This window comes from Mesoplodon mirus (genome assembly GCF_964341445.2).
Source record: "Mesoplodon mirus genome assembly, chromosome: 1".
NCBI lineage: Eukaryota > Metazoa > Chordata > Mammalia > Artiodactyla > Ziphiidae > Mesoplodon > Mesoplodon mirus.
Genome location: NC_138976.1, coordinates 217430116 through 217451668, shown reverse-complemented (window position 1 = coordinate 217451668; position 21553 = coordinate 217430116). Strand labels below are relative to the sequence as shown.

Genomic DNA, 21553 nt, shown 5'->3' with positions numbered 1-21553 from the left:
CAAAGAAACAACCTAACCCTACACCTAAAGGAACTAGAAAAAGAAGAACAAAACCCAAAGTTAGGAGAAGGAGAGAAATCATAAAGAACACAAGCAGAAATAAACAAAATAGAGACTAAAAAGGCAACAGAAAGGATTAATGAAACTAAGAGCTGGTTCTCTGAAAAGATAAACAAAAGTGATAAACCTTTAGCTAGACACATCAAGAAAAAAGAAAAAAAAGAGTGCCCAGATCAATAAAATCAGAAGTGAAAAAGAAGTTACACTGTCACCACAGAAATACAAAGGATTACAAGAGATTATTACAAACAACTATGTGGATAAAATGGACAACATAGACGAAATAGACAAATTCCTAGAAATGTACAATTTCACAAGACCGAACCAGGAAGAAATGGACAATCTGAGCAGACCAATTACCAGTAATGAAATTTCAATAATAAAAAAACTCACAACAAACAGAAGTCCAGGACCAGATGGCTTCACAGGTGAATTCTACCAAAAATTTATACAAGAGTTAACACCTATCCTTCCCAAATTGCTGCAAAAACTTGCAAAGGAAGGCACATTCTGAACTCATTCTATAAGGCCAGTTATCACCCTGATACCAAATCCACACAAAGATATTCCCAAAAAAGAAAATTATAAGCCAGTATCACTGAAAAATGTAGACACAAAAATTCTCAACAAGATATCAGCAAACTGAATTCAACAATACATTAAAAGGATGTATATACCATGATCAAGTGGGATTTATTCCAGGGATGGTTCAACATTCACAAATCAATCAGTGTGACACACCACATTAACAAACTGAAGAATAAAATCATATGATCATCTCAGTAGATGCAGAAAAAGCTTTTGACAAAATTCAACACCCACTTATGATAAAAACTTTCTAGAAAGTAGGCATAGAGGGAACCTACTTCAACATAATAAAGGCCGTATATGACAAACCCACAGCCACCATTGTTCTCAATGGTGAAAAACTGAAACCATTTCCTCTAAGATCAGGAACAAGACAAGGTTGCCCACTCTCACCACTGTTTTTCAACATAGTTTTGGAAGTCCTAGCCACAGCAATCAGAGAAGAAAAAGAAATAAAAGGAATCCAAATCAGAAAAGAAGTAAAACTGTCACTGTCTGCAGATGACATGATACTATACATAGAGAACCCTAAAGATGCTACCAGAAAACTACTAGAGCTAATCAATGAATTTGGTAGAGTAGCAGGGTACAAAATTAATGCACAGAAATCTCTCTCATTCCTATACACTAATGATGAAAACTCTGAAAGAGAAATTAAGGAAACACTCCCATTTACCACTGCAACAAAAAGAATAAAATACCTAGGAATAAACCTACCTAAAGAGACAAAAGACCTGTAAGCAGGAAACTATAAGACACTGATGAAAGAAATTAAAGATGCTACAAACAGATGGAGAGATATACTTTGTTCTTGGAGAGGAAGAATCAACATTGTGAAAATGACTGTACTACCCAAAGCAATGTACAGATTCAATGCAATCCCTATCAAACTACCACTGGCATTTTTCACAGAACTAGAACAAAATATTTCAAAATTTGTATGGAAACACAAAAGACCCCGAATAGCCAAAGCAATCTTGAGAAAGAAAAACGGAGCTGGAGGAATCAGGCTCCTGGACTTCAGACTATACTACAAAGCTACAGTAATCAAGACAGTATAGTACAGGCACAAAAACAGAAATAAAGATCAATGGAACAGAATAGAAAGCCCAGAGGTAAACCCACGCACATATGGTCACTTTATCTTTGATAAAGGAGGCAAGAATATACAATGGAGAAAAGACAGCCTCTTCAATAATTGATGCTCAGAATACTGGCCAGCTACATGTAAAAGAATGATATTTGAACACTCCCTAACACCATACACAAAAATAAGCTCAAAATGGATTAAAGACCTAAATGTAAGGCCAGACACTATCAAACTCTTAGAGGAAAACAGAGGCAGAACACTCTATGACATAAACCACAGCAAGATCCTTTTTGACCCACCTCCTAGAGAAATGGAAATAAAGACAAAAATAAACACATGGGACCTAATGAAATTTAAAAGCTTCTGCACAGCAAAGGAAACCATAAACAAGATGAAAAGACAACCCTCAGAATGGGAGAAAATATTTGAAAACAGAACAACTGACAAAGGAATAATCTCCAAAATATATAAGCAGCTCATGCAGCTCAACATCAAAAAAACAAACAACTCAATCCAAAAATGGACAGAAGACCTAAACAGACATTTCTCCAAAGAAGATATGCAGATTACCAACAAACACATGAAAAGATGTTCAACATCACTAATCATTAGAGAAATGCAAATCAAAACTACAATGAGGTATCACCTCACACTGGCCAGAATGGCCATCATCAAAAACTCTACAAACAATAGGGCTTCCCTGGTGGCGCAGTGGTTGAGAGTCCGCCTGCCGATGCAGGGGACACGGGTTCGTGCCCCGGTCTGGGAAGACTGCACATGCCACGGAGCGGCTGGGCCCGTGAGCCATGGCCGCTGAGCCTGTGTGTCCGGAGCCTGTGCTCCGCAACAGGAGAGGCCACAACAGTGAGAGGCCCGCGTACAGCAAAAAAAAAAAAAAAAAAAAAAAAAAAAATTCTACAAACAATAAATGCTGGAGAGGGTGTGGAGAAAAGGGAACCCTCTTGCACTGTTGGTGGGAATGTAAATTGGTACAGCCACTATGGAGAACAGTATAGAGGTTCCTTAAAAAACTAAAAATAGAACTACCATATGACCCAGCAATTCCCCCTACTGGGCATATACCCTAAGAAAACCATAATTCAAAAAGAGTCAGGTACCACAATGTTTATTGCAGCACTATTTACAACAGCCAGAACATGGAAGTGTCCACTGACAGATGAATGGATAAAGAAGATGTGGCACATATATACAATGGAATATTACTCAGCCATAAAAAGAAATGAAATTGAGTTCTCTGTAGTGAGGTGGATGGACCTAGAGTCTGTCATACAGAGCGAAGTGAGTCACAAAGAGAAAAACAAATATCGTATGCTAACACATATATATGGAATCTAAAAAAAAAAAAATTGGTTCTGATGAACCTAGGGGCAGGACAGGAATAAAGATGCAGACGTAGAAAATGGACTTGAGGACACGGGGAGGGGGAAGGGTCAGCTGGGACGAAGTGAGAGAATAGCACTGACATATATACACTACCAAATGTAAAACAGACAGCTAGTGGGAAGCAGCTGCATCGCACAGGGAGATCAGCTCGGTGCTTTGTGACCACCTAGAAGGGAGGGATAAGGAGGGTGGGAGGGAGATGCAAGAGAGAGCGGATATGTGGATATATGTATGCATATAGCTGATTCATTGTTATACAGCAGAAACTAACACAACACTGTAAAGCAATTATACTCCAATAAAGATGTTAAGAAAAACACAGAAAACACAGTGAGATAGCACCTCACACTTGTCAAAATGGCTATCATCAAAAAGACCACAGATTGGGGCTTCCCTGGTGGCGCAGTGGTTGAGAGTCCGCCTGCCGATGCAGGGGACATGGGTTCGTGCCCCAGTCCGGGAAGATCTCACATGCCGTGGAGCGGTCTGGGCCCGTAAGCCATGGCTGCTGAGCCTGCGCGTCTGGAGCCTGTGCTCGGCAATGGGAGAGGCCACAACAGTGAGAGGCCCGCATACGGCAAAAAAAAAAAAAAAAAAAAAAAAGACCACAGATGGGGCTTCCCTGGTGGCACAGAGGTCAAGAATCTGCCTGCCAATGTAGGTGACACATGTTCGAGCCCTGGTCCGGGAACATCCCACATGCCACAGAGCAAATAAGCCCGAGCGCCACAACTATTGAGCCATAACTACTGAGCCTGCACTCTAGAGCCCACGAGCCACAACTACTGAAGCCCGTGTGCCACAACTACTGAAGCCTGCGCACCTAGAGCCCGTGCTCCGCAACAAGACAAGCCACTGCAGTGAGAAGCCCACGCACAACAAAGAGTAGCCCCCACTCGCCATAACTAGAGAGAGCCCGCGCGTAGCAAAGAAGACCCAATGCAGCCAAAAATAATAAATAAATAAAATAAATTTTAAAAAGAAAAAAAAAGACCACGGATAACAAATGTTGGCAAGGATGTGGAGAAAAGGGAACCTCTGTACGCTGTTGATGAGAATATAAATTTGTGCAGCCTCTGAGGAAAACACTATTGAGGTTCCTCAAAAAACTAAAAATATATCATATGAGCCAGCAATTCCACTCCTGGGTACATATCCAAAGAAAACACTAATTCATAAAGATGCATGCACACTATTGTTCACAACAGCATTATTATTATTATTATTTACAATAGCCAAGATATGGAAGTAACCTAAGTGTCCATGAACAAATGAATGGATAAGGAAGAACTGAGATACACACACACACACACACACACACACACACACACACACACACACACTGGAATACTACTTAGCCATGAAAAAGGAATGAAATTTTGCCATTTGCAACAATATGGATGGACCTGGAGGGTATTAGCTTAGTGAAATAAGTCAGAGAAAGACAAATACTGCATTTTATCACTTACATGTGGAATCTAAAAAAAAAACAGACTAGTGAATATAACAAAAAGAAAGAGACTCACAGTTAAAGAGAACAAACTAGTGGTTAACAGTGGGAAGAGGGAAGCGGTGAGGGCAAGATAAGGGTATGGAATTCAGGGGGTCCAAACCATTATGTACAAAATAAATAAGCTACAAGGATATAATTAGCACAGGGAACATAGTCAATATTTTATAATAATTTTAAATGGAATATAATCTATAAAAATTTTGAATCACTTCGTTGTATATCTGAAACTAATATTGTAAATCAACTATACCTCAGTAAAAAATAAACTTAATTTCAAAAAAGAAATCAGAACGGCTTTAGATTTTTTCAACAGTAAATCTGAAAGCAGAAAGAAAATGGAGCAAAACTGCAGTGGCATTTTCTGGCATACTTTCTCAACAAAAGTATTCTGAAATTAATCTGGAAAATAAATGTGAAAAATAGTTACAGGAAAGAAAAAGGAAGATAGTGGATATAAGAGCAAGGTGGAAGGACTTACCTTACCAATACTAAAATATATTACTAACCATAATAATTTTTTAGAAGTGTAGTACCTACACAGCATTTAACATATCAAATCTAAAATTAAAATATGAAAAAAAAGAAGGGATGAAGCACTATTAAAATCAAGTTTGGGCTTGCTCAAAAGGTACAAATGAGGTAAAAAAAAGATATAAGGATGGTGTAAGAGGTGGTTGTTTACTCACCTACAGAATGAAAAAATGGAAAAATTCAGAAATAAGGTGTATTCAAATAGAGCGTTACTATGATAACACCCAAAGAGTTAAGTTTAAATAAGGAAAGAATATGTGAAAGAATATGTGAACATGAATAAAGATTATACCGAAGGGAAAAAAAAAAACAATGGAACCATGATTTTTAAATTCCAAGGGAAAATTATCTCCAATCTCAAATTTTATGCCCAATCAAACTAAGGTAAAATAAAGAGATTTCAAACACGTAAGAGCTCAGAAACAAGAGAGTAAACCAGGAAGAAGTCGTCACGGGATCGAACTACAGGATACCTGTGGTGAGAGGGAAAGGGAGTCTTCACCACAGTGAAGGGGAATCCCAGACAGTAACTATCAGCTACGCTGGAGAGCAGCCAGTCCAAACTGAAGCCACTCAGGTTTTCACAGAGATTTCTAAGATGATACCGAATTCTGTGGGTCGTTAAATGCGTTACTGAGAACTTAATAGCAACATATGAAACCTAACCTTCTTTGTTCATTACCCTTTGAGAAATAAGCCAACCATTCTTTTTTTCCTCTTTATGGAAGTATAGTTGGGGGATTTACAATATTGTGTTAGATTCTGGTGTACACCAAAGTGATTCAGTTACATATATACGTACATATTCTTTTTCATATTCTTTTCCATTGTGGTTTATTCCAGGACACTGGATATAGTTCCCTGTGCTATACAGCAGGACCTTGTTATCTGTTTTATGTATAGTGGTTGGAATATGCTAGTCCCAAACTCCTAATTTACCCCTCCCCTACCCCCGTTCCCCTTTGGTAACCGTAAGTTTGTTATTTCTGTTTTGTAAATAAGTTCATTTGTGTCATATTTTGGATTCCACACATAAGTGATATCATATGGTATTTGTTCTTCTCTTTCTGACTTACTTCACTTATAGGATAATCTCTAGGTCCCCCCCATGTTGCTGCAAATGGCATTAATTCATTATTTCTTATGGCTGAGTAGTACTCCATTGTGTGTATGTGGTGTGTGTGTGTGTGTATACACATATATATACACACACACACCACATCTTCTTTATCCATTCATCTCTCAATGGACATTTAGGTAGTCAAGCATTCCTGATGAGAAATGCAGCAGCTTTTAGCCTTAAGACCTAACTTCCAGGAAAATAACTGCTCTTCTGTGGTTTCCAGTGGTTCATAACAACATAAAGCACACAGGGAAAGAAAGGTGGCAAAGTCCCAAGTGTGTAACAACTGCAAGGCTGCAAGGGAAAACTAAGAAGTGCAGAGCCCCACACCTGAGTCATGCTCTCCAAGGCTGAGTGCTAGGCACTACAGCCAGACTAGGACCAGGACCATGAACATCTCAGGGTCTCGTATGTAATATAATGGGGTTATACCTGACTTAGGACTTCTTACTGTCTTGGAGAACAGGAGCTCAAAGCTAGATATAATTTGATTTAAACAATCCAAGAAATGATTTGGGGGGGAAGGGGGAGGGGACAGGGAGGATGAAACTGACAAAATACCTAGTGTCTGAATGTACAGTGAGATTACACAAATGGATGTGAATCTAAAGTTGAATTAATGGTAAGTACATACAAAATTATGCACTTAGAAAAAATTTTTTAAAGACAATTTTTATATCCAAGATAATTGTGCAGAAAACAAAAATAATCACAGTACATACTACATAGCTCACCTATAGTTTTTGTGTAGTCATAATATGACTAAAACTTTAATAAAAGTAAAACTTTAATAAAAATAAATTTCAATCAATGAAAAGACATGTCATATTTATGAATAGGAAGCCTCACTGAACACTCTCCCTAGTCAATATCAAATTGCCAATTGACTTTTTGTCTTATTTTCACTAAATTATTCAATGTTTCACATGAAAGAGTAAGGGGGGGTACAGAATAAAAATTCTGAAAACAGAATTCCCTGACAAATAATGAAACCTAATAAAACTGCAATAATTAAAACACTGGTATCACACTGGTTTTAACCAGTGGTTCAAAATGAAATATTCAGAAATAAATCCAAGTATTTTAGCATTTGATAAAAATAGTGATTTAAATCTAAAGAAAAATGTTTTTCAATAAATTGTGTAACCGTACCAAAACAATCATTATGATCCTAACATCACACCAAGTTCCAGAAGGTTTAAAACACTGGAAATTAAAACAAGTAGACCTTTCTAAGTAGAAAAACAAAGACACCAACCATAAAGAAAGAAGGAGCGAATTTAAAGACATCTATTTTTATTTAATAAACATTCTTGAACACTTACTACAGGCTAGGAATAAACTACGTCTGGGTGTACCATGTGAGAGAAAGAGAGATGGTCTCCACCATCAAGGAGAGAGAGTCTAGGAGAGACAAAATACATAATGATAAATTCAGTCCAAACAGTCTGAGTCTTCCTTCACCTCTCTCTTTCTCTCACACTCCGCCACCTGGGTGGGCAGTCGACTGAACGCTACTCTGAGAGCAAATCCAGAGGCCGACCACTGACTACCTTTACTGCTGCTACCCACTCAGTTCTCCACTGGATCATTACAAGAGCTTCCTGGCTGGTCTCCCCACTTCTACCCCGTCCCACCAAGCCTGTTCTCCACGCAGTAAGTAACAAGAGGGATCCTTTCACAACTCAAGTCACATCGTGTCACTCCTTGGCTACAAGCCCTGTTTCACTCACACTAAAACCGAAACTTGACAACAGACTTACAAAGCTCTATATCCTCAGCTCTTCCTTCCATCCCCTCCATCCTTCCACTGCCCTCACCTCACTTGCTCTGCTCTAGCCACCCTGGCTTCCCTGCTGCTCCTTGAAGAGCCAGGCATATTTCTGGCTTAGGCCTTTACCTCAGCTGTCCCTCTAACAAGAATTCCCTTAGCCCATATATTTACCTGGCTAACTCCTTCACCTGTTCCAAGTGTTGGTTCAAATGAGCTTGACAGGCTACTGAAATGACAGCTCTCTCCCCTCTCCATCCCACCCCTAGTACTCCTGATCCCTCCTACCCTGTGTTCTACCTTTTCTTTCCTCCATACCTCTCATCACTTCTAGTACCCTATACAATTTACTTATCGTGCTTATTATTTACTATTTATCTCACCTGACTACAATGCAAACTCCATGAGGAGAGGGATCTTTGTTTTGTTAACTGATAAGTTCCAAAACTCTGGTACAAACTGGAGCGCTATAAATATATGTTGATGGAATGAATGAATTTATCAGATAAGCAAAGATTCATAAGCTTGGTAGCACCCAGTAGTTATACATAGCTGGTGAGAAAATAAACTAAGTAAATTTTCTAGAGGGTATTCGGTCAATATATATTTAAACATCTTATTATAGTAAATATTTCAAGTCTTTAAAATGTTCGACCTTTTCATTAAGTAATCCCACTTCTAGGTACACAACCTAAAAAAGTCATAGATGGGGCTTCCCTGGTGGCGCAGTGGTTGAGAGTCTGCCTGCCGATGCAGGGGACACGGGTTCGTGCCCTGGTCCGGGAGGATCCCACGTGCCACGGAGCGGCTGGGCCCGTGAGCCACGGCCACTGAGCCTGCGTGTCTGGAGCCTGTGCTCCGCAATGGGAGAGGCCACAGCAGTGAGAGCCCCGCATATCGCAAAAAAAAAAAAAGAAGTCATAGATGCACACAGATTTATGTATAAGACAGGATTTCATGTAACGATTACAAATTATACACATCTATATTTACTACAGTAAATATTTACTAGAGTAATACACTTAAACAAGAACTCAGGGTATGTGTATATTAAACCAAGTCTTCGTAACCAGAGACTTACATACATTCCTCCTCAGTCTAAGTGCAGCAGGTCTCTATTCAGATGCCTATCCTGATAGGACTCACAGAAAGAGCACATCAATTCAGCATTCTCAATCTATTCTACAATTTAAAACCCAAACGGAACAATGGCTTATCTGTATTTATTACCAGCTATTACTGAACTTCTCAGAAAATTGTTAGTTTGTTCAACGTAGATGCCACCATCCACTCACATGATGTCCAGCACAGAATCATTCCGAATGACCTTATGGGAGACATCAGCTAGCAGGAAAAGACCTCCATCTGTCCTCCGGATGCTAACTGCATAGCCCGGCCAGATCTGCAATCTGAAGACATAGGTGGCCTTTACGCTGGGGTTCTAAAAGAACCACAGATATTTCCATGCCTCATTTGAGGCGATACTTTGAGCAGATACTGCCCCTCCCCAATAACAATGAGAAAGCAATAGGAAACAAATTAAGTCAACATCATTGTGAACTTACTAAAAACCTAAATTATGGAAAATAATTAACTCATACACTGTACCCACTATCATAAAATACTAATATGGTGATTGAAATGAAAAATTTATTTCCAGAACATTCAAAAGTGAGGAAGAAGAAAACACCACCAACCTGTGTTGCGGGAGTACCATAGCACTTGTAGGGTCAAAGAAGTTTCTCCCCACCAGCTTCATATCTAAAAGTTTCATTACCCTGAAATAAAGAGCAAGAATGGGTTTTCTAGTAGAAGAATTAAAAATAGTTAAGTTCAATTGCTCTTAGCTACATTTTCCTTTGGAAGCCTAAAAGAGCAGAAATGTTGATGCTCTTTGCACAATATAGCTTTTATGCTGAGAACACTCTTGCCAAAAGAAAAATAAAAATTACCAAAGTATTTATCTTGCAGTATATGCAACTGACTGCAGCTTTTTCTACTAACTAGGTAACCAAAAATCAAGTTGACTTCCCAAGCTCGATTTACATTACTATTCCCCATTAACTAAAAAGAGCACAAGAAAGTCCGTTTCTAAATTTGTGATTATCAGTCAGGCATAGGAAGTTATGTTTGTTCCTGGCAGTTCAGCTTACTAAGTAGAAATCAGGTTCTATGTTTCATCTTAAAAAAGGTGGTTTGGGAATAACAGTTTTATGAAAATTTGGGAGTCTTCAGAAAAGTTAAAAAATTATGAGCTGTCTGTATCCAAAAATTCAAAGGACTGGGAAAAATTCTAGCAAAAATTTTTACATGCTACCTCTTCAAGTAGCCCCATCACTGACACCATTAAATATGTACCATAAACATTTGCTTTTAAAGTTCCTGAATGGAGCTTCCCTGGTGGTTCAGTGGTTGAGAGTCCGCCTGCCGATGCAGGGGACACGGGTTCGTGCCCCGGTCCGGGAAGATCCCACATGCCGCGGAGCGGCTGGGCCCGTGAGCCATGGCCGCTGAGCCTGCGTGTCCGGAGCCTGTGCTCCGCAACGGGAGAGGCCACAGCAGTGAGAGGCCCGCGTACCACAAAAACAAACAAACAAAAAAAGTTCCTGAATGAATGGAAGGAAACCATCCCCCTCTATCCAGCTACTTCAAACCTACTTTCATATACCCAAATCTGGACAATCACGTGAGATAACTTTTTTTTTTTTTTTTTTTTTTTTTTTGCAGTACGCGGGCCTCTCACTGTTGTGGCCTCTCCCGTTGCGGAGCACAGGCGCCGGACGCGCAGGCTCAGCGGCCATGGCTCACGGGCCCAGCCACTCCACGGCATGTGGGATCTTCCCCGACCGGGGCACGAACCGGTGTCCCCTGCATCGGCAGGCAGACTCTCAACCACTGCGCCACCAGGGAAACCCTGAGATAACTTTTTAATAAGTTAGCCTTAATGTCATCCATTTATTTATTGTTTCCAAACTCATCTATATATGCACTGTATTTTAATACCATCCAAGCTTCCTGAAGAGTTTTGTTACAAATACAAGACTGAGGTTAAAGAAAATAAGACTTCAGTCGTTTCTCACCGACGGAAAACAACATTGTAGAACGGAATGCACAAGTCAGAACAGGGCTCCAGGATCTTTGTCAACTGAATGTTAATGGTGATCTCGGCACTGTCAGTTTTCCTTTGACTTTTTAACTCAAGAACCTAACAAATAAACATATGCAAGTAAAGAGAAATGACAACACTACCAAGCGCTTATCTAATCCAACTGTGTTCTAGAACACTATAATATCTTAAACATGTTTTATTCTTTACTGTTACTTTGCTGTCCACACTAGACAAGATCACAGCATGACAAGTAGGATTTATGAAAGGATGTGGTAAGAGAAACCCAATGGAGAACTAGCAATAGAGCCTTTTGAATTTGCAATCTTGAACTATTCTTTGTCACTGAGGTCAAAGGCTTCCAACCACTCCTCTTAAAGAGAGAAGGGACTAGAAAGAACTCAAATGTAAAAGTTTCTCCGTTTGCAATTTCTTTGTTATGGAGAAGTCTGCCTTTCCTCTCAGAATAGGGAAGTACAACTGAAATGTTCAGGGACACTGTGATCTCCCACCACCCATGCTTCATCCCAAAGTGCCCTTCCTATTTGGTCTCACTTGTGGAAGCTTAACAGGCAGATAGAGAATGGATCCATCGAAAGCAGTGATGTTTCCTGTGATAGCTCGATGGTCCTTCAACATGCCAAACCTCATGCTTTTGCACTCCACATTGGGGCTAGAAAATAATAAAGAGGATTTTATTTCAGTTTGACTTTACAGCTGTGCGGTAGGTCTGTTGGAGACGCAGTCACTTATGACTACTGCTCCATCTAGTGGTCATATTAAAAAATTGAAATACATCTGACTAAAAAAAGAACTCTGACCCAAGGATACTGGCTCACAGAAAATAAAAACAATCCATAATTCCACCACCCAAACACAACTGCCTTATCATGTCAGTGTACATTCTTTGAGAGTTTAGACCAGAGGGTCAGAAAACTTTTATGGAAAGATTTTACAGGTCATACGGTCTCTGCTACAACTACTCAACTCTGCTAACATACCACAAAAGCCTCGTAGACAATATGTAAACCAATAAGTATGGCTATGTTCCAGCAAAACTTTATTACAAAAACAGGCAGTGGGCCAGATTTGCCCAGCAGGCCTGCCACAGTTTGCTAATCCCTGCTCTAGCATCTACAGAAATATACACTCTTTTAAAAATATATTTTAAAAAAATATAGGATTTTACTCTAACCATTTTTCACTCACAGCAATTTCAACTTTTTATTGATTCACTGTCACAAATCTTACAGCTTTGAAAAAGTCCAGTAGCTACTTTGTACAATGATTGTCCCAATAGATCACAGTAACACACAACCTATTCCACAACTTCAAAGTTTAAACAAATCCAAGGCTAAAAGGGTCAAGCATGTTCAAGTACATGAAGAAAGATAACATCAACAAAAAAATCAAGCGGTAATCCAATACAGTCATCGCCCAAACTAAGCACTCACAGGCTAACATCACATTTCAAAATACTTCTTCTAAAAAATTCACACATACATGGCATTATGCCCAAGACACTACATTTAAATGTCTTTTTAGAGCCCCATGATGTCAAGGGAGCTACAGGATGACCAGTCACTGTAATACATCCTCTCGGTATTCTCTCATCCTCTTCACATTGTGGCTTCAAAGGTCCACATCTACAATCTCGAGATTTATAGAATCCATGTCTTCTCCACAGCCTGGTCAATGCAGAGACCCGTGAGGAGTCTCACTCCTTTCTGTTTTATTACCAGTTGTCAATCCATTTCCAGAGCAAGTACTCTTCCCTCTCATTAACACCCATCTCCATCCCTTACATTCCAGAGCAGGCCCATTCCCACCACCTTCCCCTCTTGCTAGTTCAATTTCACCAGGTTTCCTGACTCCTTCTCTTCACTTGTCATATGTGGTCACCTCCAGTTTCTTACCTCACAGAAACCTTTAAAGCAATTATCATTCCATTTCTCATTGCTCTTACATACTTTTAAAATAAGTGACCAATCCACTGGCTATTTCTCATGGCCCAGGCTCTCCTTTGTTCTTTTAATCTCGTTTTTTCCCCATAACACTAATAAAGCTACTAGAAAATCACCAAGGGTGCCTCTTGAACGCAAATTCAACAACTTTTTTCCCTTTGGCCAAAGTCAACCACCTCCCCCTCATTCAAATGGGTCCTTCTTTCTGGCTTTATAACCCTGTCTTCAGGGTATTGTTCCCCTAACTGTTCCTTTCTTCTCTCTTTCATTCCACTTCTTCTTCTTGTACCAATTAATAGCTGTGCTTCAAAAATTCAGTCTTCCATCTTCCTTTTTCTCCATAAATATTCCAGAACACTCATTTATTTTCACAATTCCAGCTAATAACCTCCAGCTAATGGCTCTCCTGAGATTTTAAAAAAGAACACAGACTAATATAAATTCTTAACTTTTAAATAAGTATGATAAATCCTAAAGTTACTGATATAAAATTAAAGTTATTTTCTCTGGTTTTTTCACCCTCAAATTTAACCCTAGACTATCACTGGAGAGCCATCAAATGCTGGTATAGCACTCATGCAGGAAGGATCCAAGTATTGTGGGGTGTGTATTTGATACCATTGTGTGTGTGTGGGGGGGTTTCTTTAAGAAGAGGAATACAAAATTACAGATACCAGATAAGTTAAAAAGGTTATGAAGGGGTCTATGCAAGTAAAAGGCCCTGAACTTAAGTTTCATTAACTTCACAGAAAATCCACCTCTAACCTCATGCATAAAATTGCACCTATTAAGTTAAAATCTGGATTGGTAATATAGCTAAACACACACACAAAATGTTAACTTTAAACTTATTGCAAGGATCTGAATAGATGATTACTGTAGGGGGACCTGCATCAGGAGTTATACACAAAAACAATTCAGTTATTCCTGTGGAACTATTTCATTACTGCTCTCTAAGAAGTGAACAATACAGGGGGGAGAAAAAGCTGTGAATACCTGAAAGTCACATGATATTGATAAACTGCTTCATTACGACACTGTATTTTGATAAGGTTCAATCCCAAAGACTGAGGTGTCCCTTTTGATCCTTGCTTCACAAAAGGCTCTCTAGAAAATAAAAATAAAAAACAAAAGCACCCACATATGCCAAAAACAAACAAATAATCCATGCCACAAAAATACAAAGAAAGAAAAGGAAAGGAAAGATAGATTGGGGGAAGTAGTATTTCACACTTTGCTTACAGGTACACAGACCAAGAATCAAGACATACAAAAGCAGCTTTGAAAGCCAGAAGGTAAATTCTTAGCAATCTCTAATTAGAGAAGCAAGGTCACCCTATTTGTCCTAGTAATATCACTAGAATAACTAGGCCAGCTAACTAAGAACATAAGAATTAGTTCTAGAGAGAAAAATGAACTGCTGCAATGTATTTCCTAGATAATTTCCTTATCTTCAACATGACAAAGAATTATCTATGTCTGAATTAGGAAGGAAATGAAAAGCCATGAGTAGACTCTAGATAGATACATGCTATCATCACTAACCCCATTTCACCTCATCAGGAATTGCCCCCCCTCTTTGTCATTCTCCCCACTGGCAAAAAACAAAACAACCCTGCAGTACCTACCACCCAAGGAGGACTTTAGACACAACAGAACAGAGTTTGCAATACTATGCAGAGGCCTCCTCCACATCATCACCAAGCAGGGAAGGCAGCACTCCTGACTTACTTTTCCATGTGTTCTGCAGTCCCAAGTGGTGGGTGATCCAGAGAGTGCAGTGGGGCCGGGGGCAGAGGTGGCGGAGGTAACAGCTGGGCAGGATCCTGAGAATTCAGGCTGAGAGCACCGGGAGCCTTGTATACTCCTCTGCCTATACCACCAGCTGCTCTTCCCATCGGTAACAAAAAGGCATCCAAATTCCCTCTTCCAAGCGTTCTGAAATGTTGAAAAGAAGCAAATCAGAACTTTCTCAATCATGCTTCTATCTATGCCCCAACTAAATGTCCCTCGAATCTACATTCTCTTCCTGGAGGAGTCAGCAAAAGAGACCCAAGCATTGGGATTCTCTCCAAATCCAATATGCCAACATGACTTATTCATCAATTGTTATTAATATTGACTCTCAGGGCCAACTTCCATAGCAGAAATTGAGATGGAAGTTTGACCCACCTGGGTTAAAGAACCACTACCACCAGGCTGAATTCTTAAGAGGGCAAACAGGGTGGTGAACTGTGCACTGGAGTACTGCTTTTACCCTCGTCCAAAGACTGACTGCATCAGTAGCTGCTGACTACTCTTGGAAAATACCCATTCTTACCATGAAACCATGCATTGTTTCTTTGTGAGATAATACAACCCACTTTAGAGTTTCTCTCTGGCCTTAAGAGATATTTCATCTGAATTTGATGGCCAGCCAAGAAGGCAACTTTACCCACCTATTCCAACCAACGAAGGCCTCTGCCATCTTGCTATCTCCAGATGCCAATGCTGAACGATCCAGAAAAGTGGGATGGGGTTCTTCTTTGTCCTTGCGTGCCATACTGGTAGACAAGCCTCGACCTAAAATGCCTCTACCTAAATGGAATGGTCAAACCCCAGCTGTAACCGTGAGCTGAACATTTTATAAAGTACAGTAATTTTTCTGAAGATAAACTGTGTAAAGTTAAGAACAAAGCAATCATATATAACACCACGTTTTCTCAAGTTAGTTTTCCACATACCTAAAGGACGCATTTCCTGTTCCACGGGGGTCTGGGACACTGTTTCAAGGCCCAGTCCTTGGAACACCGAGACCAAACCCACAGATTCCTACAGAAAGTCAAAGAATAAAGTTATTCTAAGATGTAGTTTAAAACCCCAGAAACACTGTTGGTTTTCTTCAAGTCTTGGTAAATAATAAAAATCATCCACTTCAAATTCTATAAATGTTACAAGAATAAAAATACCTTATAAAAATTGTTTAAATCCTTATGGTCTTAAAAAAAAACCACTTCTGTTGGACTTCCCCGGTGGCGCAGTGGTTAAGAATCTGCCTGCCAATGCAGGGGACACGGGTTCGATCCCTGGTCCGGGAAGATCCCACATACCGTGGAGCAACTCAGCCCGTGTGCCACAACTACTGAGCCTGTGCTCTAGAGCCCACGAGCCACAACTACTGAAGCCCGCGCACCTAGAGCCCGTGATCTGCAACAAAAGAAGCCACCACAATGAGAAGCCCGTGCACCACAACAAAGAGCAGCCCTCACTCCTCGCAACTAGAGAAAGCCCGCGCACAGCAACGAAGACCCAACACAGCCAAAAATAAATAAATTTATGTAAAAAAAAAAAAACCATTTATGTCATATTAGGTTTTCAAGCATAAACAGTTACAGCTCATGATTTGATATACAGTATAACAAATACAACAGAATTATTTTTCTAGTTCATTTCCTGTACACCTAAGGTAAGAGAGAACAAGTGTACTGGCTAATAAATTTTCCCCAAAAATGGATCATTTAAGGGTATCAGAATTTTGGGTTTTTTTTAAACAACCTCAACAAAACTGGCTACCGTTTTCCTGTAGCAGCCTTGGAAGTTTACTACTGTTACACCAATTAGAGTTGCCACATACAGACTCAAGCAATCCATTTGAGTAAAAATATAGGATTACTGTCAATAATGTTTCTTCTTACAGAACGTTACATCTGACATTGTCAACCTACTTAAAATTGTCATAACTGCACTATTAGGTTCTTCCTGGATTTGCTAACTCTTTATTCTTTGAGATTAATTATAGACAAATACCATTCTTAAAATTACTATATAATGAGGAGATTAAGAATGCATGTCCATGCGAGTATACACACACTAACAATAGCTGAAGATCCTCTTTTTCTTTAAGATTAAGGCAAAGAGCCTTCTGAAAGGAACCATTCTTTTTTTTTTTTTTTTTTTTTGGCGGTACACGGGCCTCTCGCTGTTGTGGCCTCTCCCGTTGCGGAGCACAGGCTCCGGACGCGCAGGCTCAGCGGCCATGGCTCACGGGCCCAGCCGCTCCATGGCATGTGGGATCTTCCCGGACCGGGGCATGAACCCGTGTCCCCTGCATCGGCAGGCAGACTCTCAACCACTGCGCCACCAGGGAAGCCCTGAAAGGAACCATTCTTAACAATTATGACCTTAGAGGCAAGAGTGGCTGCTAATACCATAGAGTCAAACCCAGAGTGGAAATCTAAACACTCACAAAAAAACAAGAGACTGTACCTTTAAACCTATCATTTATGTATGTATATATTTATATTTATAGAAGCTAGAGAACTAAGGCATTTACCCAGGTCCATCTAACATCCATTATGAGGCCCTTTTTCTAGACTTGCAACTCAAGAATTTGAAATATATTCCAAGAGGCGACCAGTTGCTCAAGGGAAAAAAAAACAAACCCTTTCTTTCATATAGGGCTTCCCAGTTTCCTAAGTACCTTGAAATCCCTTATTTGCCCTGATGATAAGCTGTGTGCTGCCACTATGTATGCAGACACGGTCTTACCTTTTGCACTGGCCCACTCTGTGGGCCTGGCTCCTCTCGCTTTTCAAATACATGGCCTCTGCCTGCAGGTCGTGCCCTGCCCAGAGCTGGGTCCAAAGGTTTTGGAGCCTGTTGCCAAGAGCCCGGCATCCGAACAGACTGAGATGGGTGCACAGGAGACGGGCCCCTGAAGGGTGGTCGGACAGGATCCATTGCAAGGCTGCAGAGGACACAGGTGTCAATCTGTTCTGGTTAATTATCTGCCATCATTTTATAATTTAAATGATTCCCAATTGTTTTCCTTTTCCCTCAAGACAGACTCACAAAGCATTGGAAAAAAAAAAAAAAAAAAGCTACTTTGGATCAGGCCAGTGATACAACCAGCCTCCTACATTACGTTCACTTCAAAAGCTTCTGTTTAGCACAGAATATTCTAAACTCTCCATCAGCAATCTCTTAAAGGCCAAGCCCTCCTTGAATTTACTTATATTTTCTACCCAAACGGCCTCTTAGAGAACTCAGTCCTGTAAGTTAACTACCAGTTGTAAACGGAAACGCTTTTTATGTATGGGCATGATTTTGCTTTATAAGTAAGTTTATAGTTAACGTAGCCATATCATAAAATTTTTTTGTCCATAAATATTTATGGGTTTTGCTTCATTTTGGGCCACTCTTTCTTCTACCAGAGTCCTAATATTTTTCCAGTCTATTTTCACATTAAACTTCTCCATCTCCTCCTTGGTTCCTTAGCTGCTTCTCTGAATCTTTACCCAATTCCTTTCTATAAAACTCTTCTTCCAAACTCTACCAGAACTGAGGTCTCCAGGGTACAGACCCTTTCTGGTTTGAGCCTATGATGCCTGCTGAGTCTCACAGGCGAAATTTAACACCTCCCCCCACCCCCCAAGGTAACCAGGGATGATGCTCTTCTCGCCCCTCAAGTCTCAGACTCACTAAGCTTCTTCAAAATCACTTTATAATCTGTTGACTTCAGGACTCCTTCTTTCAGGGGCTCCCTTCATTGTCTGGACTCACCCCTGATCCCCGAAGAATCTTTTGTAACCAACAAGTAAGCCTCTTCTTAACTTTTGCAAACGTGTCTTAAGTATTAGCTACAGAGAAATCAGGCCATGCATATAAAGAAAAGACTGACGCACAATTCCTAAGTCAACTACAGGTGAAGGCAGTTCAGGATCTGACAAAAAATTTTTAAATAAATTACCTTTTACACTAAAACGGGAGGATATGCCTCCCTTACTCAAAGGTTACTACAGTTCTCCCGTTTAACTGTTTAAACTCCTTTTCAGTTAGCTTGGCCTCTTCACTCCCACCTTCTCACCACCACTGGAAGAAACCAGAACAATCAGTAGCCTAACCGGTACACACTGAGAGGCACTGTAACACCTACCAATTACAGGATTTCTGGAATCCTCTTCTTTCTCCACCCCTCCCTCACCTCCACCATCACTTCTACAGATTCAGGCCCTCCCTTAATGTGGATTTTCTCCTTTGATTAGTCAGCAGGTGGCTGGCTGAGTATAAGGTACAAGCGGGGAGAGTCCAAGGACAGGCAGGTCCCAGGACCGGCGAGGCTTACGTTCCCCACTTCTCCAGGTACGAGCTCCGGGCTGGGGCATATGACTGGGCCTAACCAGAAAAGAGGTTCCTGAAGGCAACTACTACATCCCTTCCACCCTGGAGAAAGCATCATTCCCCAAACCAAAACTCCCCTGGGGGTCCTGCCCACCCCTTGTGTGCGAGTAACACTCACGCCCGCCCAAACCCCTCTCCCCATCAGAGTCCCCTCCTTCCCCAGGCACCACCTTCCCACCTCTCCCAGGTCCTGCGTTCCTCCTACCCCCTACCCCCCAGCCTCAAATAACAACTCCCCGCCCCCGCCCCCGGCCCAGGCTCCACCCAGGGGCCCACAGGCCCTGGCGGCTCCTCAGGGATATGGGGTGAGAGGACAGGGGAGGGTCCGAGTGGGCCGGAGGGGCCCCCGTTTCACCAGCAAGAGCTTGAGCGAAAGCCCAGCTGGCCTGTAGCAGAGCGACCTTGGCCTCCCCGGCCTTCCACACCTGCGTCCCCTCCTCTCACCAGCGTTCGAGCACTCGCGTACCTCAGCGGTGCCTCAAGCGAAAGCTGCGCTCAACGCTCGCGCAGCGGCACGGACCCGCATGCTCCAAACCCCGAGTTCCCGTCTTCTCGCGGGGCCTCAGGGGCTGAACCTATTGGCCGAATGACGTGCCACTCACAAGAGCCAGCGGTCTCATTGGTTCTCCTGCAAAGAATACCTCCCTCTCCCGTTCCAGCAGCTTCGCTCTAGCGCTAGGTTCATCCGAAAGCGGTGCTCCAAGCCGGGGGCGGGGGGGGGGGGGCGGTCCAGAAGTTAGGAGTGAACCTAAGAGTTAAAATGTGTTACGTTTTAAAGATCCTGACTCCCATGCCGTTGGCAACTCCTGTAAACAGAGTTAGCTTACACGCTCATGTAGAGATTGACTTGCCCCATCCTTCCCAGTTAGAGGATATAAGGATGTGGGTGATGAATAGGAAAGAGCTTGAGTTGACATGCAAACACCTAATTATGTGATCTTTTAGCCTCACTGTATTTATATATAAAACTGGAAGAAAATCATCCATTCATAGGATTGTATGGAAATGTACATACGTTAATGAGATGATGCGTGTAAAATACCTGGCACAAGGAGAAGATTGCCTGCAGTAAATTTTGCCTATCATTATTATTTATTGATACCTGAATCTGTGAGCCAAGAAGAGCTTTCTTCAAACTATGTAAAAGCATTGGTGGTTAACTCGGCAGCTACGGTATAATTTCCAAATAAATAAAGATTTCTCTCCCTCTCCAGTCATTTGGCAAATAACTGCACCCCTCTCCAACCCCAAGTTTTCTGAGGTGGTTGGGGTCAAGCTTCCAGAGACCTTGGCTGATGTTGTAGAGACATGTAAATACTCTATATGGAATAGGGCTAGACACAGCTTTTCCAAGCCTCAGATATCTCATACCTCGTTTTAATCCATACATTCAAGGACTCTCCTCTCCTTCCCAAAACAGAATAGCTTGAAAATTATTGGAGCAGGAGAATTTCCAAAGCGGGAATCTAATTGGTGGGATACCCCTTCCCTCTTTGTAGATGTTATTTGTTTAACATTATATGTGAGTTCTTCTACCTCACAGCCTTCCTACTTTACAATGTTACAATGTTATGTTATAATAACATGTATACTGAATTCTGTTGTTCATGCCAACATTTAGTAGCAAGTGCACTCAAAAATAGTTATACGTGGGGCTTCCCTGGTGGCACAGTGGTTGAGAGTCCGCCTGCCGATGCAAGGGACGAGGGGACGAGGGGACACGGGTTCGTGCCCCGGTCCGGGAAGATCCCACATGCCACCGGGCGGCTAGGCCCGTGAGCCATGGCCGCTAGGCCTGCGCGTCTGGAGCCTGTGCTCCGCAACGGGAGAGACCACAACAGTGAGAGGCCCGCGTACAAAGAAAAAAAAAAAAGAGTAGACAGGATATAGAAATACCCTGTACAATATTTCTAGACAACCCACACATAATAAATACTAGTTATTTCACCAAAGGAGAATCCACATAGTCTCAGTGTTGACTGGAAATAAAGATAGTTGAAGCTCTCTAAAGTGTGGACATCTGCTTAGAAGCTTTCAAAAGCTAATCAACCTCTCCTGGAGTTTACATTCCCCAACAGTTCAGTTGTCAATTAACCATACCTAGGATATTGATTTAAAAGAGCACACACATATTGCACTGTTTAAAGTATTTAAAATTAAATTACAGATGATATAAGATAATATTTTCATAACACCAAATTCTGTCCACTTGGCCTTGCCAGGCTCTAAAATTCAGGGTGAGGA

The 21553-nt window shown here is 41.1% G+C and overlaps 1 protein-coding gene across 2 annotated transcripts in view; it reads right to left on the bottom strand.

The window, feature by feature from the left end:
• Window positions 1–17930, bottom strand: part of PIWIL2 (piwi like RNA-mediated gene silencing 2) — a 67729-nt gene extending 49799 nt beyond the window's left edge. For both annotated transcript variants that reach the window (XM_082622055.1, XM_082622056.1), the window contains exons 1-9: window positions 17678–17930; window positions 15870–15961; window positions 15589–15723; window positions 14882–15088; window positions 14147–14257; window positions 11742–11859; window positions 11161–11285; window positions 9771–9858; window positions 9376–9482 (exon numbers count right to left, since the gene is read on the bottom strand). In XM_082622055.1, the coding sequence (XP_082478181.1) occupies window positions 9376–9482; window positions 9771–9858; window positions 11161–11285; window positions 11742–11859; window positions 14147–14257; window positions 14882–15088; window positions 15589–15723; window positions 15870–15961; window positions 17678–17869 (1175 nt within the window). In that variant the 5' untranslated portion in view covers window positions 17870–17930. The remainder of the gene's footprint in view (window positions 1–9375; window positions 9483–9770; window positions 9859–11160; window positions 11286–11741; window positions 11860–14146; window positions 14258–14881; window positions 15089–15588; window positions 15724–15869; window positions 15962–17677) is intronic.
• Between the last annotated feature and the right edge of the window lie 3623 nt (window positions 17931–21553).